Source organism: Bos mutus, chromosome 1 (genome assembly GCF_027580195.1).
Source record: "Bos mutus isolate GX-2022 chromosome 1, NWIPB_WYAK_1.1, whole genome shotgun sequence".
Lineage (NCBI taxonomy): Eukaryota > Metazoa > Chordata > Mammalia > Artiodactyla > Bovidae > Bos > Bos mutus.
Genome location: NC_091617.1, coordinates 90346475 through 90367681, shown reverse-complemented (window position 1 = coordinate 90367681; position 21207 = coordinate 90346475). Strand labels below are relative to the sequence as shown.

The 21207-nt window shown below is 38.2% G+C and overlaps 1 protein-coding gene across 7 annotated transcripts in view; it reads left to right on the top strand.

Moving 5' to 3' along the window:
- The window catches only part of NAALADL2 (N-acetylated alpha-linked acidic dipeptidase like 2), a 1605389-nt gene that overhangs the window by 1498004 nt on the left and 86178 nt on the right, over positions 1 to 21207 (top strand). For all 7 annotated transcript variants that reach the window (XM_070373006.1, XM_070373026.1, XM_070373016.1 and 4 more), the window contains one exon: positions 3427 to 3520. In XM_070373006.1, the coding sequence (XP_070229107.1) occupies positions 3427 to 3520 (94 nt within the window). The remainder of the gene's footprint in view (positions 1 to 3426; positions 3521 to 21207) is intronic.

The window sequence follows — 21207 nt, the reverse complement described above, 5'->3', positions numbered from 1 at the left end:
TGAAGCACAAGATGGAATCAAGATTGCCAGGAGAAATATCAACAACCTCAGATATGATGATAACATGACACTTATGGCAGAAAATGAAGAGGAACTTAAGAGCCTTTTGATGAAAGTGAAAGAAAAGAGTGAAAAAAAAAACTGACTTAAAACTCAACATTCAAAAAACCAAGATCATGGCATCCGGTCCCATCACTTCATGGCAAATAGATGGGGAAAAATTGGAACCGGTGACAGACTTTATTTTCTTGGTCCCCAAAATTACTGCAGATGATGACTGCAGCCATGAAATTAAGACACTTGATCCTTGGAAAAAACAGCTAAGACAAACCTAGACAGCATATTAAAAAGCAGAAACATTACTTTGCCAACAAAAGTCCACATACTCAAAGCTATGGTTTTTCCAGTAGTCATGTATGGATTAGAGAGTTGCAGCATAAAGAAAGCTCAGCCTCAAAGTATTGGTGCTTTTGAGCTGTGGTGTTGGAGAACTCTTGAGAGTCCCTTGGACAGCAAGGAGATCAAACCAGTCAATCCTAAAGGACATCAGTTCTGAATATTCATTGGAAGGCCTGATGCTGAAGCTGAAGCTCCAATACTTTTGGCCACCTGATGTGAAGAACTGACTCATTGGAAAAGACCCTGATGCTGGGAAAGATTGAAGGCATAAGGAGAAGGGGATGACAGAGGATGAGATGGTTAGATGGTATCACCAACTCGATGGACATGAGTTTGAGCAAGCTCCATGTGTTGGTGATGGACTGGGAAGCCTGGCATGCTTCAGTCCATACCGTTGCGAAGAGTGGATACATTGACCAACTGAACTGAACTGAACTGATCTGCCTCTAGGCCTGGCAAGATACTTAAATGAGATAACAAAATGTGTATAAAGAACTTTGAAAAGAAAGGAGCCTTATTTAAATGCAAAGGAAAGTTACTTTGTCATGCCTCAATAAAAATGAATTCCAGAATCCACAAAAAGGGTATGCAGTATGGTTTGTCTCTTCTCACTGCATGGCACAGCATATACAAATCTCCCTCATGTGATTGAAGATGCAAATAAAGCCTATTTACTTGAAGCATTCCATTGTGGGCCAGGTGCCTTGGAAGTCCCAGGATTTGTTACCAGCTTCTTTTTGAAACATAGCAAGGTGGCTGGTTTATATTCTAGTTGTTCTAGCTGCCAAATGACTCAAAAGACCCAAAACAAAACAGCTTCTCCAGCAGCACAAGAAGAAGCTGCCTTTCTCCTGCCTTCCAATTCTTTTATTTTAATCTTTTGTAATGCGTGGTTTCCAGATTCCAAAAATGTAAACAAAACATGTCTGTTCTGTAGTTTCTATTTCCAATGCAAATTGGAAAAAAGAAACCATAATGCCTCTTAATCTTCTTTAAACATTCCTTTTACAAATAATTTATTTCCAAATACTGGTTTTCCATACATGGTTTAGAAGGGGTGGAGTGGGCTAGAAACAGGATTCATATCAACATGTTGCATATAATGCTTTTTCTCCTGAATAGCTAACAGCATAGTCAAAGTAGGCAGTTGCCTAGGATTTTTGTGATCATATGCTGAGGATAAAATGCTGCAAAATACTTGAGGCATTTGGGGAGCAGTGGTTGTTACACTGGGAGAAAAATATCTCAAAGAAATAAAGGGATCTCAAAGGTGTTTTCTTTTCCTGTTCCTAAGAAATACATTTCCTCAAGCTGTACTTTCATTATGATATAAATTGTGCAAACAACTGGGAAATATAACTTTTAAATATTAAATGAAATTTGACCCTTGTTAAATGTGTGGATTTGAATATTTAACATCACATTCTCCTTGTAAGTTGCTTCTTTTATATGTTCTTTATGGTCTCAAATTAGTGTGTTCATTTCCCCTGTGTAGTTTCACAAGACAACATTTTCATTCATTAACAAAATCTCATAGTACATTAATAATATCAACACAAATTTCCCTATGTGCCAGCTCAGGGTTAAAAGAGATGTAGGGACATTTGTTAAGCCAAGGTAAATATTAAATATCACTTGGGGGGCTGGGGAGTAACAATGGCATTTGCCCCCAGCCCTAAGTTCCTTAGAGATGTATAAAAATGCATATGACTTGTTCAGTCTATTAAGCAGATGCTAGTTCAGCTGTAGTGCATATGTTGGTTTTCAGACCCAGTTTTGGAGTGCAGTGGTAGAAACATATTCATGTGTGAAAATTCCAGGTGTGAGTTTAGAGAATGCCATTTAAATTTTTGTATTTTTATAATTTAATTTAAACATTGATCTCAGAGACGTATAAATGGTATTAGTTTTGATAAAGTTTGGAAAACTGATTACGAATATAGCAAAGCATGAAGTATGTGGAAACAGTGTCAGACTTTATTTTTGGGGGCTCCAAAATCACTGCAGATGGTGACTACAGCCCTGAAACTAAAAGACGCTTACTCCTTGGAAGGAAAGTTATGACCAACCTAGATAGCATATTCAAAAGCAGAGACATTACTTTGCCAACAAAAGTCTGTCTAGTCAAGGCTATGGTTTTTCCAGTGGTCATGTATGGATGTGAGAGTTGGACTAAGAAAGCCGAGCGCCGAAGAATTGATGCTTTTGAACTGTGGTGTTGGAGAAGACTCTTGAGAGTCCCTTGGACTGCAAGGAGATCCAACCAGTCCATTCTGAAGGAGATCAGCCCTGGGATTTCTTTGGAGAGAATGATGCTGAAGCTGAAACTCCAGTACTTTGGCCACCTCATGTGAAGAGTTGACTCATTGGAAAAGACTGATGCTGGGAGGGATTGGGGGCAGAAGGAGAAGGGGATGACAGAGGATGAGATGGCTGGATGGCACCACTGACTCGATGGACTTGAGTTTGAGTGAACTCCAGGAGTTGGTGATGGACAGGGAGGCCTGGCGTGCTGTGATTCATGGGTTGCAAAGAGTTGGACACAACTGAGTGACTGAACTGATGTGGATTTTAAAGGATTTTAAAAATTATATCTTACATGAAATTAACTGATCATTAATTTTGTCTGGAATTTTCCTAGCTCCTATAACCAGCTATTGATTTGCAGTTGTTCCTCTTGATGGTTTTATCATGTGACATTCTGAACTGTTTTATAAGGAATTGTTTTAAAGTTTATGTTTAACAACTCCTTCAACTAGGGAAACTATTTCTTAATATTTTAGCCCAAAAGAAAGAAAATATTTTATCTCCTTATACTAATCTAAGACATGGAAAATATACTGAGGACTTTTTTTTTTTTCTTTACAGAAAGACAAAAATTTTTTAAAGATTTTTAAAAAAGAAATATTATAAAAATAAATTTGCCCTCTTTTTTTTTTACTCTAGATAAGAGTGTAAAATTGCATGAAATAATGAAAAACAAACAAAAACCCTTAATACTAAATTCTAGTATTTTTTTTCTTTCAGCTCTCAGGAGAAGTGATTTTGCAAATTGCCAACGAACCAGTTCTGCCCTTTAATGCTCTTGATATAGCTTTAGAAGTTCAAAACAGCCTTAAAGGTAATTTTTCTTTGGATTATAGTAATTTTAGCAAATGAAAATGTTCAACTAATTTTCAACAGGTATAAAGTCAACAACTATTTCACTAGGAATGGTAATGTGGCACTTTCCTTCATATAGAGGATAATGTTGAGAAGAGCTTAGAAGAATGTTGGCTGCCATGTCAATAAGAATAAGGTTGGTAAAGAATCTGCCTGCAGTGCAGGAGACCTGGGTTTGATCTCTGAGTTGGGAAGATCCCCTGGAGGAGGGCATGGCAACCAACTCCATTATCCTTTCCTGGAAAATCTTATGGACAGAAGAGCCTGGTGTGCTACAGTTCATGGGATTGAAAGAGTTGGACACGACTTAGCAATTAAACCACCACATGCCTAATAGTCAGTCAGTTCAAACAATATTGGCTGAAAGTTTGTGCTTTGAGATTGGTTTCTGTGAGGTATGAGCTGGGACCATTTGACTCAAGTGTTGGCTCATTCTAGATTAAGGCTGACAAGGAGGAAACCAAGAAATTATTTCCATAGTCTCTATTTCAGTTGCTTCATGTTTGTATATAATCTCTTTCTAAAATTTTTAATATCACCCTAGTAATTACCTTTATTTTCCCTTTTTCTATATATAAACCTTTCAACCAAACTTTTAGTTTATCTCTATTCCTCAAATACAAAGGACAGTGTTGTAAATAATTTAAAAGTGCACCCTCCTTATCTTTGAGCCACACATCTTACTACCATATCATTTGTAAACATGTATTTCTCAATATAAAAGCAAATATTTTCACTATAGTACTTAAACAGTAATTCTTGGAAAATGGGTCAGTCTAAAGAGCCAAACAGTTCTAATATCTAAAGCTTTAATACTTTGAAAATTTTGACTACCTGGATTCATTCTTAATCCAGAGAGTACTACAATAAAATATTTTTTCCCCTCAGTGATTCTTATGACTTTATTATATTGGCTGTAAAACTGTGACCTTGGGAGCAATTGCGCTGTTTAGGGCCTTTTACTCCTATACTAAATGGCCTCATATTACTCTACTCTGGGGATATTTAAGCTTGTCTCTATTTTTTTCTATTTTGTCAAGCTTCATTTTATTGTTGTCAGTATGACTACCTGTAGCAGTCTCTCTGTCCTCCATTTAAAATTTTCTATTTCTAGAATATTTTGTAGAGACTGAGTAACCAAGTATATGGTATTTTATAAAATAAGAATAGTGTAAGCATAAATAAATGGTTAAAAACTTCTGTGAATAATACATTCTTTGCAAGGATTTCTTTTAACCATCTATTTTGTTTGTTCTGTAGACTGTTTTGCTTTTACTTTAGTTCTCATTTTCAAACTTTAAAAAATTCAGTTGGTACTTCATATTATACTTAAAACTTGTAGAGAACAAATGGAGGAGACTTATTTGTATTACAAGAAGATTTGTCCATCTATAAAGAATAACTCTCATGCATAGAAATGAGCCTGAAGGAGTATACTGTGAAATAGTAACACTGTACAATAGAATTATAAATGATTTACAGGTCACTTTTCTGAGTTCAGATCTATGGTAAATGTTTAATACCTTTGTAATAAAGATATCAAGATATATTTTTAAATTTAAGCAAACCCAGAAAAACCAAAAGCAGTAGCAATACTGTCATTCTGAGTTCCAAATTCTATTATTTTTTAAACAATTGGGTGTACTTTTTAAATCTATAAGTAATACTTTAGCATTATTATTCTATATGAGTGTTTTAATTAATGTAGTCTTACTTCTGAGGGTCAGAAAAAAGTCCTAATGAGTCATTGTTAGAATTATATCATTACTGTTTTTTTTTTTTTTTCCTTTGTGTGTATGTGGGCAGGTAGTTAGGAATCTCTTTGAAAATACAGGAAAGTATGTCTCTTTCTTCAGAAAATTGCACTTGTACAAAACAGTTTGCGTATATCCCTCAGACTTTACAAGATCTCCTGAACCCATTTATTCATTCATTTAACAAATATTTATTGACTATCCATGGTATTCCTGGTATGGTTATATGATCAGAAAACCAAAACATAAAACCAAGTCTGTAGGTAAATAAATAAAACAAAATTAAAATTTCTACTGCTAAGAAACATATGTACATGGTAGAACAAAATTGCCATAAGTCAAAGCAATTTTTAAATTAGCTTTATGCTCAAATAGTTCTCTAATATCAATCGCTTTGGAATAAATTTGTATTAAGTGTTACAGAGCACAATTGACTGTGGTTGTATCCAGGGCACAATGTGGTTGTATCCAGGGCATAATGTGGTTGTATCCAGGGCACAATGGAGAGATTTGGTCTGGGAATATATATGTGAGAGTTGTCCCAGATGAGATTTCTAGTTGAGTGCAGATAGAGGGCAGAAAGGGCTTCCTAGGTGGGGTAGTGATGAAGAATCCACCTGCCAATGCAGGAGATGTAAGAGTTGGAGCCTGGTGTTGGGAAGATCCCCTGGGGGTGGGCACAGCACCCAACTCCAATATTCTTGCCTGAAGAATTCCATGGACAGAGGAGCCTGGTGGGCTACACTCCATGGGGTCACAGAGAATCAGACAGGACCGAGCACAGCACAGCAGCAACAAGGGACAGAAAAGGCTTATGATTTCTGGGCATGTCTACATTTAGAAATAGGAACAGAAGGGGAATCTGAGAAAGATACTGAGAAGGAGACAAAGGATAAGAGACAAACTAGGTGAATGTGATATCTTGAAGCAAAGGGAATAAAAGCTTTGAAAGAGGAAGGAGGGATCCACTCCATCAAATACTACTACAGGTTAAGAAATGTGAGGACCAAGTACTGACAGCTAGATTGAGCAATTTGGAGGTCACCTGTGATCTCAATGAAAGCAATTTTAGTAGAGTAGTATACAAAATTGTCTCATTAGAGGGGTTCAAAAGAAAATGAGAAGTGATAAATTGGGGACTGGTGCTGTTAGATGTGGAGAAGGCAATGGCAACCCACTCCAGTACTCTTGCCTGGAAAATCCCATGGGTGGAGGATCCTGGTAGGCTGCAGTCCATGGGGTCACTAAGAGTCGGACACGACTGAGTGACTTCACTTTCACTTTTCACTTTCATGCATTGGAGAAGGAAATGGCAACCCACTCCAGTGTTCTTGCCTGGAGAATCCCAAGGACAGGGTCGGCTGCCGTCTATGGGGTTGCACAGAGTCGGACACGAATGAAGCGACTTAGCAGCAGCAGCAGCTGTTAGATGGAAAGCTTGGAGTTGAGGACTGTTCAGTTCAGTTCAGTTGCTCAGTGGTCTCCGACTCTTTGCGACCCCATGAACCACAGTACACCAGGCCTCCCTGTCCATCACCAACTCCTGGAGTCCACCCAAACACATGTCCATCAAGTCGGTGATACCATCCAACTATCTCATCCTCTGTCATCCCCTTCTCCTCCTGCCCCCAATCCCTCCCAGCATCAGGATCTTTTCAAATGAGTCAGCTCTTCTCATCGTGTGGCCAAAGTATTGGAGTTTCAGCTTCAACATCAGTCCCTCCAATGAACACTCAGGACTGATCTTTAGGATGGACTGGTTGGATGTCCTTGCAGTCCAAGGGACTCTCAAGAGTCTTTTCCAACACCACAGTTCAAAAGCATCAATTTTTCGGCACTCAGCATTCTTCACAGTCCAACTCTCACATCCATACATGACCACTGGAAAAACCATAGCCTTGACTAGATGGACCTTTGTTGGCAAAGTAATGTCTCTGCTTTTTAATATGTTGTCTAGGTTGGTTATAACTTTCCTTCCAAGGAAAGGAGTAAGCATCTTTTAATTTCATGGCTGCAATCACAATCTGCACTGATTTTGGAGCCCAGAAAAATAAAGTCAGACACTGTGTCCACTCTTTCCCCCTCTATTTTTCATGAAGTGATGGGACTGGAAGCCATGATCTTCGTTTTCTGAATGTTGAGCTTTAAGCCAATTTTTTCACTCTCCTCTTTCACTTTCATCAAGAGGGCTTTAGTTCTTCCTCACTTTCTGCCATAAGGGTGGTATTATCTGCATATAGTTAGCATGTTTCTATTTTGATGAGAATGATCTGATGGAAAGTGAGGATTTGATTAAGATGAAAGGAGAATTGAAAAAATCCAATTTTTTTGAATATTTGAAGAAAGTGAAAGGAATAGCTGGAATGTTTTTCTTGAAGAAGCAGCATAAGATTTAGAATGTTGCCTTAGTTATAAACATCCATAAAAATGTGAAGGAACACAGAGCATATCGTATGGGATAAGTAACTGTGGTTGTGGGAACTCTTGTCAACCTCTTTGATTGTAATAAACAATATAATAGTTGCTTGGGAAGATGAAAGAGGGATTGGTCTTTTGGGCATCATTAAGCATTCAGAAGAAATGTTTTAAGTGAGATGTGCTATGTGCTGTGCTTACTCTCTCAGTCACGTCCAACTCTTTGTGAGCCCACGGACTGTAGCCCACTAGGCTCCTCTGTCCATGGGGATTCTCCAGGCACGAATACTGAAGTGTGTTGCCATGCCCTCCTCCAGGGGATCTTCCCAATCCAGGGATTAAACCCAGGTCTCCTGCAGTGCAGGTAGTTTCGTTACCATCTGAGTCATCAGGGAAGTCTTTAAGTGAGATAATTCAGCATAATTGTGTATTTTTTTCCAGCCTTCAGCTGGGGATTCAGGCATAGAATAGGCAGATTTGGATTTAATCAGAGCTAGGGCTTTGCTGGGAGGGGGAAAATGAGCTAGATAAGGTTAGGAAAAACGAGAGTGAGAGTGTCTGAAAAGGAGTGCTCATATAGATGGACTGACATACCTAAACTGGATGTGGAATAAAGTAAGGATACAAAGGGAATGAGAGCAAGCACAAAGAACAGAGGATCAATAGACTTTCGTCAATCCAAATAACTAGAAAAAGTAAGCAGAAAAGACCCGCAATTGGAATTGTTGAAAATCTGATCATAAAAAGAGTGCAGATATTGGTAATGACAGTGTCAGGGTTGAGGCAGGACCATGGAAGTGTGGTAGCTGGTCAACAGAGGAAAAGAGCTATGGAAAAAGAGGCCAGACTATGTCTATGTGGATATTGATATTGTCAAGAGCTAAGACAGGAGTAATTCTTATAAGAAACAGTGATTGAACTAGGAGGTAAAATCTTCAGAGGATGATCAGGGACTTAAAGACACTTCATATTGTTCTCCTATGGCTAGTGGTATGGAGGGCCTGGGAGGAAAGAGAGCTACTGCTGAAAAGTGATGTGACGGGAGCATTGTCAATAGTGGAGAGCCAGGTTTCATTTGAGGCAAACAGTTAAAGAAAACAGTCTGAGAACAGGCCAGGTTACTAATCCTTTCTTTGATAGCTATATCTAAACGCATGTCAGTACAGGGGAGACAACAAGACAAGATGAAACGGCAGTCATTCCACAGTGACTTCCACTGCAGGCCAGACATGACAAAGTCTAGATGAAACCCCCTTGAACATCTCAGGTTCTCAGTTGGATGAGCCAGGAGCATTTTGGCTTCTTGCTGTTATATTGGACTGTTTCTTCTTTGGCTGTTGGTTATTTTTGAGTTTTGCTTCTTTTGATGTGAAAATCCTTGGGTCTCCCTGTCATTTTCACTCAGAAAGATGTGGCCAGACTTGAGATACGCTCAGACTAAAAAGACAAAGCAAAGCAAAAACAAAATGTAACCCCCAAAATAGGCAAAAATTATTCCTTTACCATGACCTGGCTGTAACTATTTGATCAAAGGGATATGAATAGTCACCTTTAAGCTATACATTTTTCTAGTCATCAAGATTTAAAACTATTTGAATTATCTGAATCATAGTAAAAGATTATTTAAATGTTTGCGAAATTGTGGGCAATTTTGTTTACTTATTCTGTTTTGACTACTTTGGTTATAACCTTAGTTTTAAAATAGGATATCTTAATGTTCTAATGCATAAATAATGGACATCACTTATCAACAACTAAGTAAATATTTGTTTTAATTTTAGCTACAATGGTAGATGATTTCACTAGCGAAACAGAGTTCCTATACCATGTTAAATGAAACATATAGTTTTATCGCTTGATACAAGCTTTAATTGTTGATATATTTTCTTATATTTCTATGACAGTTAATGGTGATTAGTCTTAAGTTCTCAATTACAGTTTAAAAAAATGACCTTCAAGGCTGAACTATAAAATACTGTTTCTCCTTATTGCAAAGAGTTTAAGTATGAAGGTCCCTGAAACCTGATTGCATTTTCAATGGTGTAATTTTTACCCCTTGACAACCAGCCATCTTGTTTATTTATTACACTAGTTTACGGTAGCAGCAGACCATTCTCTATCCTTCTCACAACCCCCAGAAAGAAGGATAATTTACCAGTGAATAATTTGTTTGAGTTGATTTATTAGATGGTTCTTGAAAGCTCATTTTGACTGAGTGACCTTGGCTCTTAATATTTGGTCAATGCCAAGCACATAATAGAGGATGAATATTTATAACATGGTTGGCGCATGGGGATATAGTATAAATAGTGACTGATAAGATAACTGACATGCATCAGATGTATTTATGACAAATAAAAGTATGTCCAAAAAATGCACACGCAAGCCAATGGTACTAGTTTATGGGGGCAAAGAAGAGTGTCAGGAGTAAGTAAAGTTGCACTTACCACATCCTTGAACCTGGAAGCCAATTAAGGAGTAAGCACTTGATGACCTTACTAAGTTTGCAGTTTCTCACTTTATCCATTTTTTAATGCAAAAACAGCACTTCAAAATAATTAACAACTATATAATTCTGATACTTTTTGTTTAAGTTTATAGTTTCTCTCTTTATCTACTTTGTAATGCAAAAATAGCACTTCAAAAGAATTAACAACTGTGTAATTCTGATGCTTTTTGTTTTCTTTGCCAGAATCCTGGATGTTAATTACTTAGCATGATTATAAAAACTACAAATGACCAAATAAAGTAAAAATAATTTTCATTTGATCTGGCTATGTACACATTTAGTGCAATCCAGACCCAACAGGAAACACAATTTCGAACTGTGTGGCTTGTTGCCACCTCTGATTGTCTCACTCAATGTGAAATGGTTGTTGGCAGCTTTTCCTCCGTTTTTTGAAATGCTAACAATGCTGATTTGATCTGACTTTTTTCTTTGTTTCTTTATAAGCTTTGATAATTCATTTGCGTCAATCACTTCATTTTGGGAGGAGGGATAGTGTTTCAATGTGATGATGCCACTGAGGCAAGCTCTATGATTTCTTTAAGATTTGTATTTACACAAATTTTGTATTTGTATTTGTATTTACAAATTTTACAAATCTTGTATTTACAAGATTTTCACTTGTCATGTTGGTTCTTTACTACAATTCCAAGTGATTGGGGACCTGTATAATGTCTTCTTTTCCCCTTTTCTGAGTAATGTAAGATGAATTTCCCAATTTGCAAATAAGTATGCACTTTATAAATTGCATGATTACATCCTCAGTCTCTCTGTATCCAGTCTTGGTTTTAGTGAGTGCCAATTCAAACTCTGGACCAGCCTATAGATAGTAAAGGGTAGATATCTGGTTCTGTGTTCTCCCTGAGAAATCTGAAGCAGATCATCTAAAATCCAAATATTTCCAGGGACAGATTGTATTTCCAAGGGAATTCTGAACCATGTCAGATTAGTAGTGGTCTAAACTAGCATTTCTGGAACTGAGTTTTTGGTGTGATGAGGACTTAACAACATTCTCTGAGAAGTGTCTTACATTGCTTACCCAAATTGGTAGAGAATTTTGATAAGAGATTAACCATTCATTGGGTGTAAATTCCTAAAAAAAATATGTTTAGTTTCAGTCTCCATTATATTTCTGTATGGATTCTGATTATATAACTATATTACAGATTGCATTTCATTTATTAATATTCCACACCTCATCCAAAAAGGAATGTGAGACAGCTGGGTCTGCAACAAATCTGATCATTTCTAAAATGTCAGTGTTTGTCTCCTGAAATTAGATTTTCTTTCTCCTCATTTCTCTTTGAACTCATATTTTTATTGCATAATGTTCCTTAATTATTACCCTAAATATGGTGTCTCCTTTGTTTTCCTCAGAGTTATACTTTCTTTGCTCCGTTTTACCCATCTCACAATTTGTTGCTATTCACACAGCTTTCTTTTGTGATCATTTTCTTCCCTGCTGTGAATACTTCATCCAAATCTGCTTGAAGGTTTCTTTTCACATGTGTCACTACATTGATTGAAATATATTAATGACTTAGTATCATTTTTACTATCACAATAATGAACTATTATATTGTGAATTTGTTTTCCCTAAGAGTAGTATTAGGATAAAACCCTGTATCCATGACAGGATAGCACTACAATCCATTAGGCTTTAAGTGTTGCTTCACTGGCAACACTTACAAAGTCACTTTTTTTTAAAGATACTTTTAATTATAGCTTGTAATAGAGCATAAAGTGCCCTGCCCTCATGTTGATTAATTGTATTAAAGCCTTTACTTTTTCAGTTTCTTGGTTTAGTCAAAGCATAATTAAACTCACATGTTTTATTAAATATAAAATTCCAACTTTCTGCCTCAGGAAGAGAGTGATAAAAAATAACCACACATTAATTTAATTCATTCAAGAAAGCTTGCGCTCACTCTTCCAGAGCCACCAATAACCAGATCATGTAGTTACAAACAGAATATAGTGGCCACATCTGTGAGCCATAAAAAGAGCCTCTGGATCAATTTCTGTACTAGGCAGAAAGACACTGTTGGGAGAACCCATTCAATGCAATATATGAAAAGTCTTGCTAGATTTCCATCTGCCGTGGCTACCTGGATTTTTTGGATAATATTTGAATGCAAGATAATCTTTAGAGGACAGGAGGAGAAGGGAACGACAGAGGATGAGATGGTTGGATGGCATCACTGACTCAATGGACATGAGTTTGGGTAAACTCCAGGAGTTGGTGACGGACAGGGAGGCCTGGCATGCTGTGGTTCATGGGATCTCAAAGAATCAGACATGACTGAGCGACTGAACTGAACTGAACTGAATCTTTAGAACGTGTTGCCTCTGTTTTTTAAAAGTGGCCCACCTGATTCTTCTAAACATGCCACTTTGGCATCTTTGCAAAATGAATTTCTACTGTGTTCAGTTTAGAAATAATTATCCACTGTCTTCTGGCATATTGCATTTTGAAAATAATATCCTTTTATTTATGCATTGTAGAATCAATGTTAGATTATTTGAGTATCAGCAGTGCAGTAGCTCTCACACTTCTTTCTCTACCTGCATTTTTGTTTGTTTAACTTCTTTAAATAACCAGCTGAGATGATTCATTGTGATTCATACTAAAGAAGGCAGCATGAAGAATAGAAAATGCAGGATAATAAAGGACTGTTGTTTCCCCTGGCTGAAATCATATTGGACATTTCTTTTCTTCTCTTTAGTGATGCCACAAGATATTTTTAAGACAACATTAAGTAGCACGCATTCCCGTCCCCCCCCGCCGCCAAATAATCTTCTATTCTGCTTTTAACTGCTGTGTTATGCAGAACATAAATCATACTTTTTCTTAGCACTATAAATCAGTGAAATCTAAGCTATGATTGTGCAATTGTTAGCACCTTTAAAATTGTGATAAGCTCAATCTGTAGAAGAAGAGATACTGTGAAATACTATTAAAGTAAAAGGCTATGTTAGTTTGATATAAAAATATAGTTTTAGAGTATGACCAGTACATTTCATTCTTAATTCAAAATGAAATTGAGTGAGTTTTTAAAAAGTACAGCCAGAAAGCAGAACCAAAAAATAGAAATAAACTAAAAGTTTTTGAAGTATGAAACTCGAGAGGCCACAATAGTAGGCAGTAAAATCGTTATTTAAAATGAGACAGTTATAAATTTGTTCAGGTGACTGCAGAACAGACATAATACACATGGGTTTCTGCCAAGCAGAAACTCATCAAGGTATGAAGTGCTGCAGGATAAGAGGTTGTTTGTGCTGGTCTCAGACTCTGGCAGGTTGGAACATCTGTAGGCTCAAGGGGTGTAGTCAGCCCTGTAGTTACTGTTCATACCCAGATGCCTTAGAGGCCTTGTGGGTAGGACGTGTATTAAATAACTTTAAGTGTCTGACCTATTGTTGGAAGGTATTTTAGGGTCCTATACCAAGGGTACTCAAGAACACATTTTCTGGGAAGCACCTTGGCACTTTAGGGGTCACTCCCCAAAACCCAGGTAATGTGCTAAGAGCCTTATGTTCTTTGTGACATTTAACCTTACTCTAACCTCGTGGGCTGAGCTGAGTATTATGACCAATTTAGAGATTAAGAAATTGCCTAGGAAGGGTTTTGAGTCTTACTTGGGTGTATACATTTATGTGGTAGATTTAGGACTGGAATATAGGGCCATCAGATTCCAAGGCCTCTGCCCTCCCACTACCCTACGCTGCCTTCTTGGGAGAAGAGCACAGGGTGATTGTTGGCTAGAAGGCAGGGGACTCTGAGGAGTAGGGATCTGCTTCCTCTAGTATATTTTAGTTTCTCCTGAAGTGACTTGTCTAGAGCTCAGTATCCATCTCTATATCCACTGACTGGTAATTCCTCCTTCCTTCTCTCTTTCTTCTTCCTCTTCACTTAATATTAATACTGATTATAATATCCAGCCCTGTCCTTTCTACAGAAACCTGGAAAAATGGAAGGGTGTAAGTTAGACATGGGTTCATCCTCTAGAAGGATGAGGACTGGGGGAAATGAGGGAAGACTAATCAATATTGTTATTTCTAGATGGAACACCCTACTTCAACTGCTTTAATATAGGTAGTTTCCAGACTTTTAAGAGTTCCATTAGAGGTCAGTTTCTGTGTAATTTCATGATCACTCAAGTTTCACTTCTTCCCTGGGATCTAATTAGAATATTGCTATACCCGATGACGTATTCCTTCATCTTTAAGAGCATTTATTTCACTTCATATTTATTTATTCCCTGTTTTTGGATTATTTCTAACTAGATTAGAAATTTATTACAATGAGATATTTAATTTTTTGTGTCTTACAGAACCAGTACTTATAAAACAGTACACAAAATAAGACTCAATAAGTAGTTGGTGAAAATATATTTGTATTTTACATAGAAATGGAGGAAAAAATGCAAACTGTTTTCATTTGAAATTTAGAAGTACATTTCAATTGCCTGTTGAATGTCAAGATAATTTTAATAGGTAGTCTCAATAATTTTATATTATATTAAGGTTTGTACTCAATATTTATCACAAATTGTGTTCTGCCATGCTGTAAAAACTTATAATGGTTGGCTTTTCACCAAGAGCGAAGATATAAAAGGGTCAATTTTAAAGGTTGATTGTATTATACAGAGTGAAGTAAGTCAAGAAGAGAAACACCAATACACTATATTAATGTATATATGTGGAATTTAGAAAGATGGTTAATGATGACCCTATATGCAAGACAGCAAAAGAGACACAAATATAAAGAACAGACTTTTGGACTCTGTGGGAGAAGGTGAGGGTGGGATGATTTGATGAATAGCATTGAAACATGTATATTGCCATATGTAAAACAGATGACCAGTGCAAGTTCCATGCATGAAGCAGGGAACTCAAAGCCAGTGCTCTGGGACAACCCAGAGTGGGGAGGGAGGTGGGTGGGGGCTTCAGGATGGGGGGACACATATACATCCATGGCTGATTCATGTCAATGTGGGCAAAAGCCACCACAATATTGTAGAGTAACTAGCCTCCAATTAAATTAATTATAAAATAATAGTCAAGAAGTAGAAAGAAAAAAAAATAAAGGTTGGTTGTCTAGTTCTGTATTTTTTAATAGAAATATAGATGATTTACAATGTTGTATTAATTACTACTATACAGCAGTGACCCAGTTATACATACACACACACACACATACACATGCACACATACACACATGCACACGCACACACACACACATATAGTTGTTTTCCTATCATTTTCCATTATGGTTTATCAGTATATTCAATAATGTTCCCTATACTATGCAGTAGGGCATGGTTGTTTATCCATTCTATGTATATTAGGTTGCATATGTTAATCTCAAACTCCCAATCCATCACTCTTCTACCCCCCACCCCCCTGGCAAACACTAGTCTATTCTCTATGTTTGTGATTCTGATTCTGTTTCATAATTATTTTCAATTGTGTCATATTTTAGATTTCACGTATAAGTGATATCATATGATACATGAGTTTCTCTTTCTGACTGGGTCCATCCATGTTGCTGTGAATGGCACCATTTTGTTCTCTTTATGGCTAAGTGGTATTCCATTCTACGCATATAAACATTTTCAGTATCCATTCATCTGTCTGCAGACATTTACGTTGTTTCCACGTTTGGCTATTGTGAGTAATGCTGCTATGAAGATAGGAGTGCATATATCTTTCCAAATTTTATTTTTGTCTAGGTATATGCTCAGGAGTGGGACTGCTGTATCATATTGCAACTCTATTTTTTAGTTATCTGAGAAACCTTCAAACCGCTTTCCACAGTGGCTGCCCAATTTATGTTTACACACACAGCGTGGCATGGTTCCCTTTTCTCCACACCCTCTCTAGCACTCGTTATTTGTATAATTTTTAATCATGGCCATTCTGACAAGTGTGAGGTGATACTTCATTGTAGTTTTGATTTGCATTTCTTTCATAACTGATGATATTGAGCTTTTATCATCTACCTTTTGACCATTTGTGTTTCTTTGGTTGTTGCTGTTGTTGTTCAGTTGCTCAAATAGTTGTGCCAACTATTTGCAACTGCATGGACTGCATCATGCCAGGCTCTTCTGTCCTTCACTATCACGCAGAATTTGCTCAAACTCATGTCCATTGAGTCAATGATGCCATCCAACCATCTCATTCTCCAATGCCCCCCTCTCCTCGTACCCTCAATCTTTCCCAGCATCAGGGTCTTCTCCAATGAGTAGGTTCTTTGTATCAGTTTTGGAGCTTCAGCTTCAGCATCAGCCCTTCCAATTAATATTCAGAGTTGATTTCCTTTAGGATTGACTGGTTTGATCTCCTTGCTATCCAAGGGACTCTCAAGAGTCTTCTCCAGCACCACACACAGTTTCAAAGCATCAACTCTTTGACCCTCAGTATCTTTATGGTCCTACTATCACATTGGTACATGACTACCGGAAAAACCTTAGCTTTGACTAGATGGAACTTTGTCTAAAAGTGATGTCTCTGCATTTTAAATGATGTCTAGGTTTGTCATAGCTTTTCTTCTAAGGACTAAGCATCTATTAAATTTTTGGCTGCAGTCACCATCTGTAGTGATTTTCAGTTCATTTCAGTCGCTTAGTCATGTCCGACTTTTTGCAACCCAATGGACTTCAGCATGCCAGTCTTCCCTGTCCATCATCAACTTCCAGACCTTGCCCAAACTCATGTCCATTGAGTTGGTGATGCCATCCAACCATCTCATCCTCTGTCATCCCCTTCTCCTCCTGTCTTCAGCCTTTCCCAGCATCAGGGTCTTTTCAAATGAGTCAGTTCTTCACATCAGGTGGCCAAAGTATTGGAGCTTCAGCTTCAGTGTCAGTCCTTCCAATGAATATCCAGGACTGATTTCCTTTAGGATTGACTGGTTGGATCTCTGAAGTCTAAGGGACTCTCAAGAGTCTTCTCCAACACCACAGTTCAAAAGCACCAATTCTTTGGTGCTCAACTTTCTTTATGGTCCAACTCTCACACCCAAACATGAGTACTTGAAAAACCATAGATTAGACTAAATGGACATTTATTGGCAAAGTAACATTTCTGCTTTTTAACATGCTGTCTAGGTTTGTAATAGCTTTTCTTCAAAGGAGCAAATGTCTTTTAATTTCATGGCAGCAGTCATGATCTGCAGTGATTTAGGAGACTATGAAAATAAAGTCTCTCACTGTTTCCATTGTCTCCCCGTCTATTGACCATGAAGTGATGGGACCAAATGCCATGATCTTAGTCTTTTCAGTGTTGAGTTTTAAGCCAGCTTTTTCACTCTTCTCTTTCACTTTCATCAAGAAGATCTTTAGCTCCTATTTCCTTACTGACATACCAGTGATATCATCTGCATATCTGAGATTATTGATATTTCTCCCTGCAATCTTGATTCTAGCTTGGGCTTCATCTAGTCCAGCATTTTGTATGATGTACTCTGCATAAAAGTTAAATAGGCGAGGTGACAATATACAGTCTTTATGAACTCCTTTCCCAATTTTGAACCAGTCTATTGGCCGAGAGGAGCTAGCCCATGGCCAAGGTAAGGAGCAGTGGCTGCACTTTGCTGGAACAGCCGTGAAGAGATACCCCACGTCCAAGGTAAGAGAAACCCAAGTAAGAAGGTAGGCACTGAGAGAGGGCAACAGAAGGCAGACAGACTGAAAGCACAATCACAGACAACTAGCCAATCTGATCACATGGACAACAGCCTTGTCTAACTCAGTGAAACTAAGCCATGCTGTGTGGGGCCACCCAAGATGGACGGATCATGGTGGAGAGGTCTGACAGAATATGGTCCACTGGAGAAGGGAATGGCGAACCACTTCACTATTCTTGCCTTGAGAACCCCATGAACAGTATGAAAAGGCAAAAAGATGGGACACTGAAAGATGAACTTCCCAGGTCAGTAGGTGCCCAATATGCTACTAGAGATCAGTGGAGAAATAACTCCAGAAAGAATGAAGGGATGGAACCAAAGCAAAAACAGCACCCAGTTGTGGATGTGACTGGTGATAGAAGCAAGGTTCGATGCTGTAAAGAGCAATATTACATAGCAACCTGGAATGTTAGGTCTATGAATCAAGGCAAATTGGAAGTGGTCAAACAGGGGATGGCAAGAGTGAACATCAATATTCTAGGAATTAGTGCTCTAGGATGGACTGGAATGGGTGAATTTAACTCAGATGACCATTACATCTACTACTGTGGGCAGGAATCCCTTAGAAGAAATGGAGTAACCATCATAGTCAAAAAAAGAGTCCAAAATGCAGTACTTGGATGCAATCTCAAAAATGACAGAATGATCTCTCTTCGTTTCCAAGACAAACCATTCAGTATCACAGTAATCCAAGTCTATGCCCCGACTAGTAATGCTGAAGAAGCCGAAGTTGAATGGTTCTAGGAAGACCTACAAGACCTTCTAGGACTAACACCCCAAAAAGATGTCCTTTTTGTTATAGTGGATTGAAATGCAAAAGTAGGAAGTCAAGAAATACCTGGAGTAACAGGCAACTTTGGCCTTGGAGTACAGAATGAAGCAGGGCAAAGGCTAATAGAGTTTTGCCAAGAGAACGCACTGGTCATAGCAAACACCCTCTTCCAACAACACAAGAGAAGACTCTACACATGGACAACACTAGATGGTGAACACTGAAATCAGATTGATTACATTCTTTGCAGCCAAAGATGGAGAGCTCTATACAGTCGGCAAAAACAAGACCGGGAGCTGACTGTGGCTCAGATCATGAACCCTTATTGCCAAATTCAGACTTAAATTGAAGAAAGTGGGGAAAACCACTAGACCATTCAGGTATGACCTAAATCAAATTCCTTATGACTCTACAGTGAAGGGAGAAATAGATTTAAGGGACTAGATCTGATAGACAGAGTGCCTGAAGAACTATGGACAGAGGTTCGTGACATTGTACAGAGACAGGAATCAAAACCATTCCCAAGAAAAAGAAATGCAAAAAGGCAAAACGGCTGTCTGAGGAGGCTTTACAAATAGCTGTGAAAGAAGAGAAGCAAAATGTAAAGGAAAAAAGGGAAGATGTACCCATTTGAATTCAGAGCTCCAAAGAATAAAAGGAGAGATAAGAAAGCCTTCCTCAGTGATCAGTGCAAAGAAATGGAGGAAAACAACAGAATGGGAAAGACTAGAGATCTCTTCAAGAAAATTAGAGATACCAATGGAACATTTCATGCAAAAATGGCCTGGATAAAGGACAGAAATGGTATGGACCTAACAGAAGCAGAAGATATTAAGAAGAGGTGGCAAGAATACGTAGAAGAACTGTACAGAAAAAATCTTCACACCTTAGATAACCACGATGGTATGATCACTCACACTCACCTAGAGCCAGACATCCTGGAATGTGAAGTCAAGTGGGCCTTAGGAAGCATCACTATGAACAAAGCTAGTGGAGGTGATGGAATTCCAGTTGAGGTATTTCAGATCCTAAAAGATGATCTGTTAAAGTGCTGTACTCAATATGTCAGCAAATTTGGAAAATTCAGCAATGGCCACAGGACTGGAAAAGGTCAGTTTCCATTCCAATCCCAAAGAAAGGCAATGCCACAGAATGCTCAAAATTCTCCAAGCCAGTCTTCAGTATTAAGTGAACCGTGAACTTCCAGATGTTCAAGCCAGTTTTAGAAAAGGCAGAGGAACCAGAGATCAAATTGCCAACATCTAGTGGATCATCGAAAAAGCAAGAGAGTTACAGAAAAACATCTATTTCTGCCTTATTGATTATGCCAAAGCCTTTGACTGTGTAGATCAAAATAAACTGAGGAAAATTCTGAAAGAGATGGGAATACCAGACCACCAGACCTGCCTCTTGAGAAACTTGTATGCAGGTCAGGAAGCAACAGTTAGCACTGGACATCGAACAACAAACTGGTTCCAAATAGGAAAAGGAGTACATCAAGGCTGTATATTGTCACCCAGTTTATTCAACTTATATAGAGTACATCTTGAAAAACGCTGGGCTGGAGGAAGCACAAGTTGGCATCAAGATTGCTGGGAGAAATATCAATAACCTCAGATATGCAGATGACACCACCCTTATGGCAGAAAGTGAAGAGGAACTAAAAAGCCTCTTGATGAAAGTGAAAGAGGAGAGTGAAAACATTGGTGTAAAGCTCAACATTCAGAAAACTACGATCATGGCATCCAGTCCCATCACTTCATGGCAAATAGGTGGGGAAACAGTGGAAACAGTGGCAGTCTTTATTTTCGGGGCTCCAAAATCACTGCAGATGGTGACTGCAGCCATGAAATTAAAAGACACTTGCTCCTTGGAAGGAAAGTTATGACCAACCTAGATAGCATATTAAAAAGCAGAGACATTACATTGTCAACAAAGGTCTATCTAGTCAATGCTGTGGCTTTTCTAGTAGTCATGTATGAATGTGATAGTTGGACTATAAAGAAAACTGAACACCAAAGAATTGATGCTTTTGAACTGTGGTGTTGGAGAAGACTCTTGAGAGTCCCTTGGACTGCAAAGATATCCAAGCAGTCTGTTCTAAAGGAGATAAGGCCTGGGTGTTCATTGATAGGACTGATGTTGAAGCTGAAACTCTAATACTTTGGCCACCTGATGTGAAGTGCTGACTCACTTGAAAAGACCCTGATGCTCGGAAAGATTGCGGGAAGGAAGAGAAGGGGACAACAGAGGATGAGATGTTTGGATGGCATCACCGACTCAGTGGACCTGAGTTTGGGTAGACTCCGGGAGTTGGTGATGGACAGGGAGACCTGGTGTGCTGTGGTTCATGGGGTCGCAGAGTCAGACATGACTGAGCGATGAACTGAACTGATTGTTTCATGTCCATTTCTAACTGTTGCTTCTTGACCTGCCTACATATTTTTGAGGAGGCAGGTAAGGTGGCCTAGTTTTCCCATCTCTTTAAGTATTTTCCACAGTTTGTTGT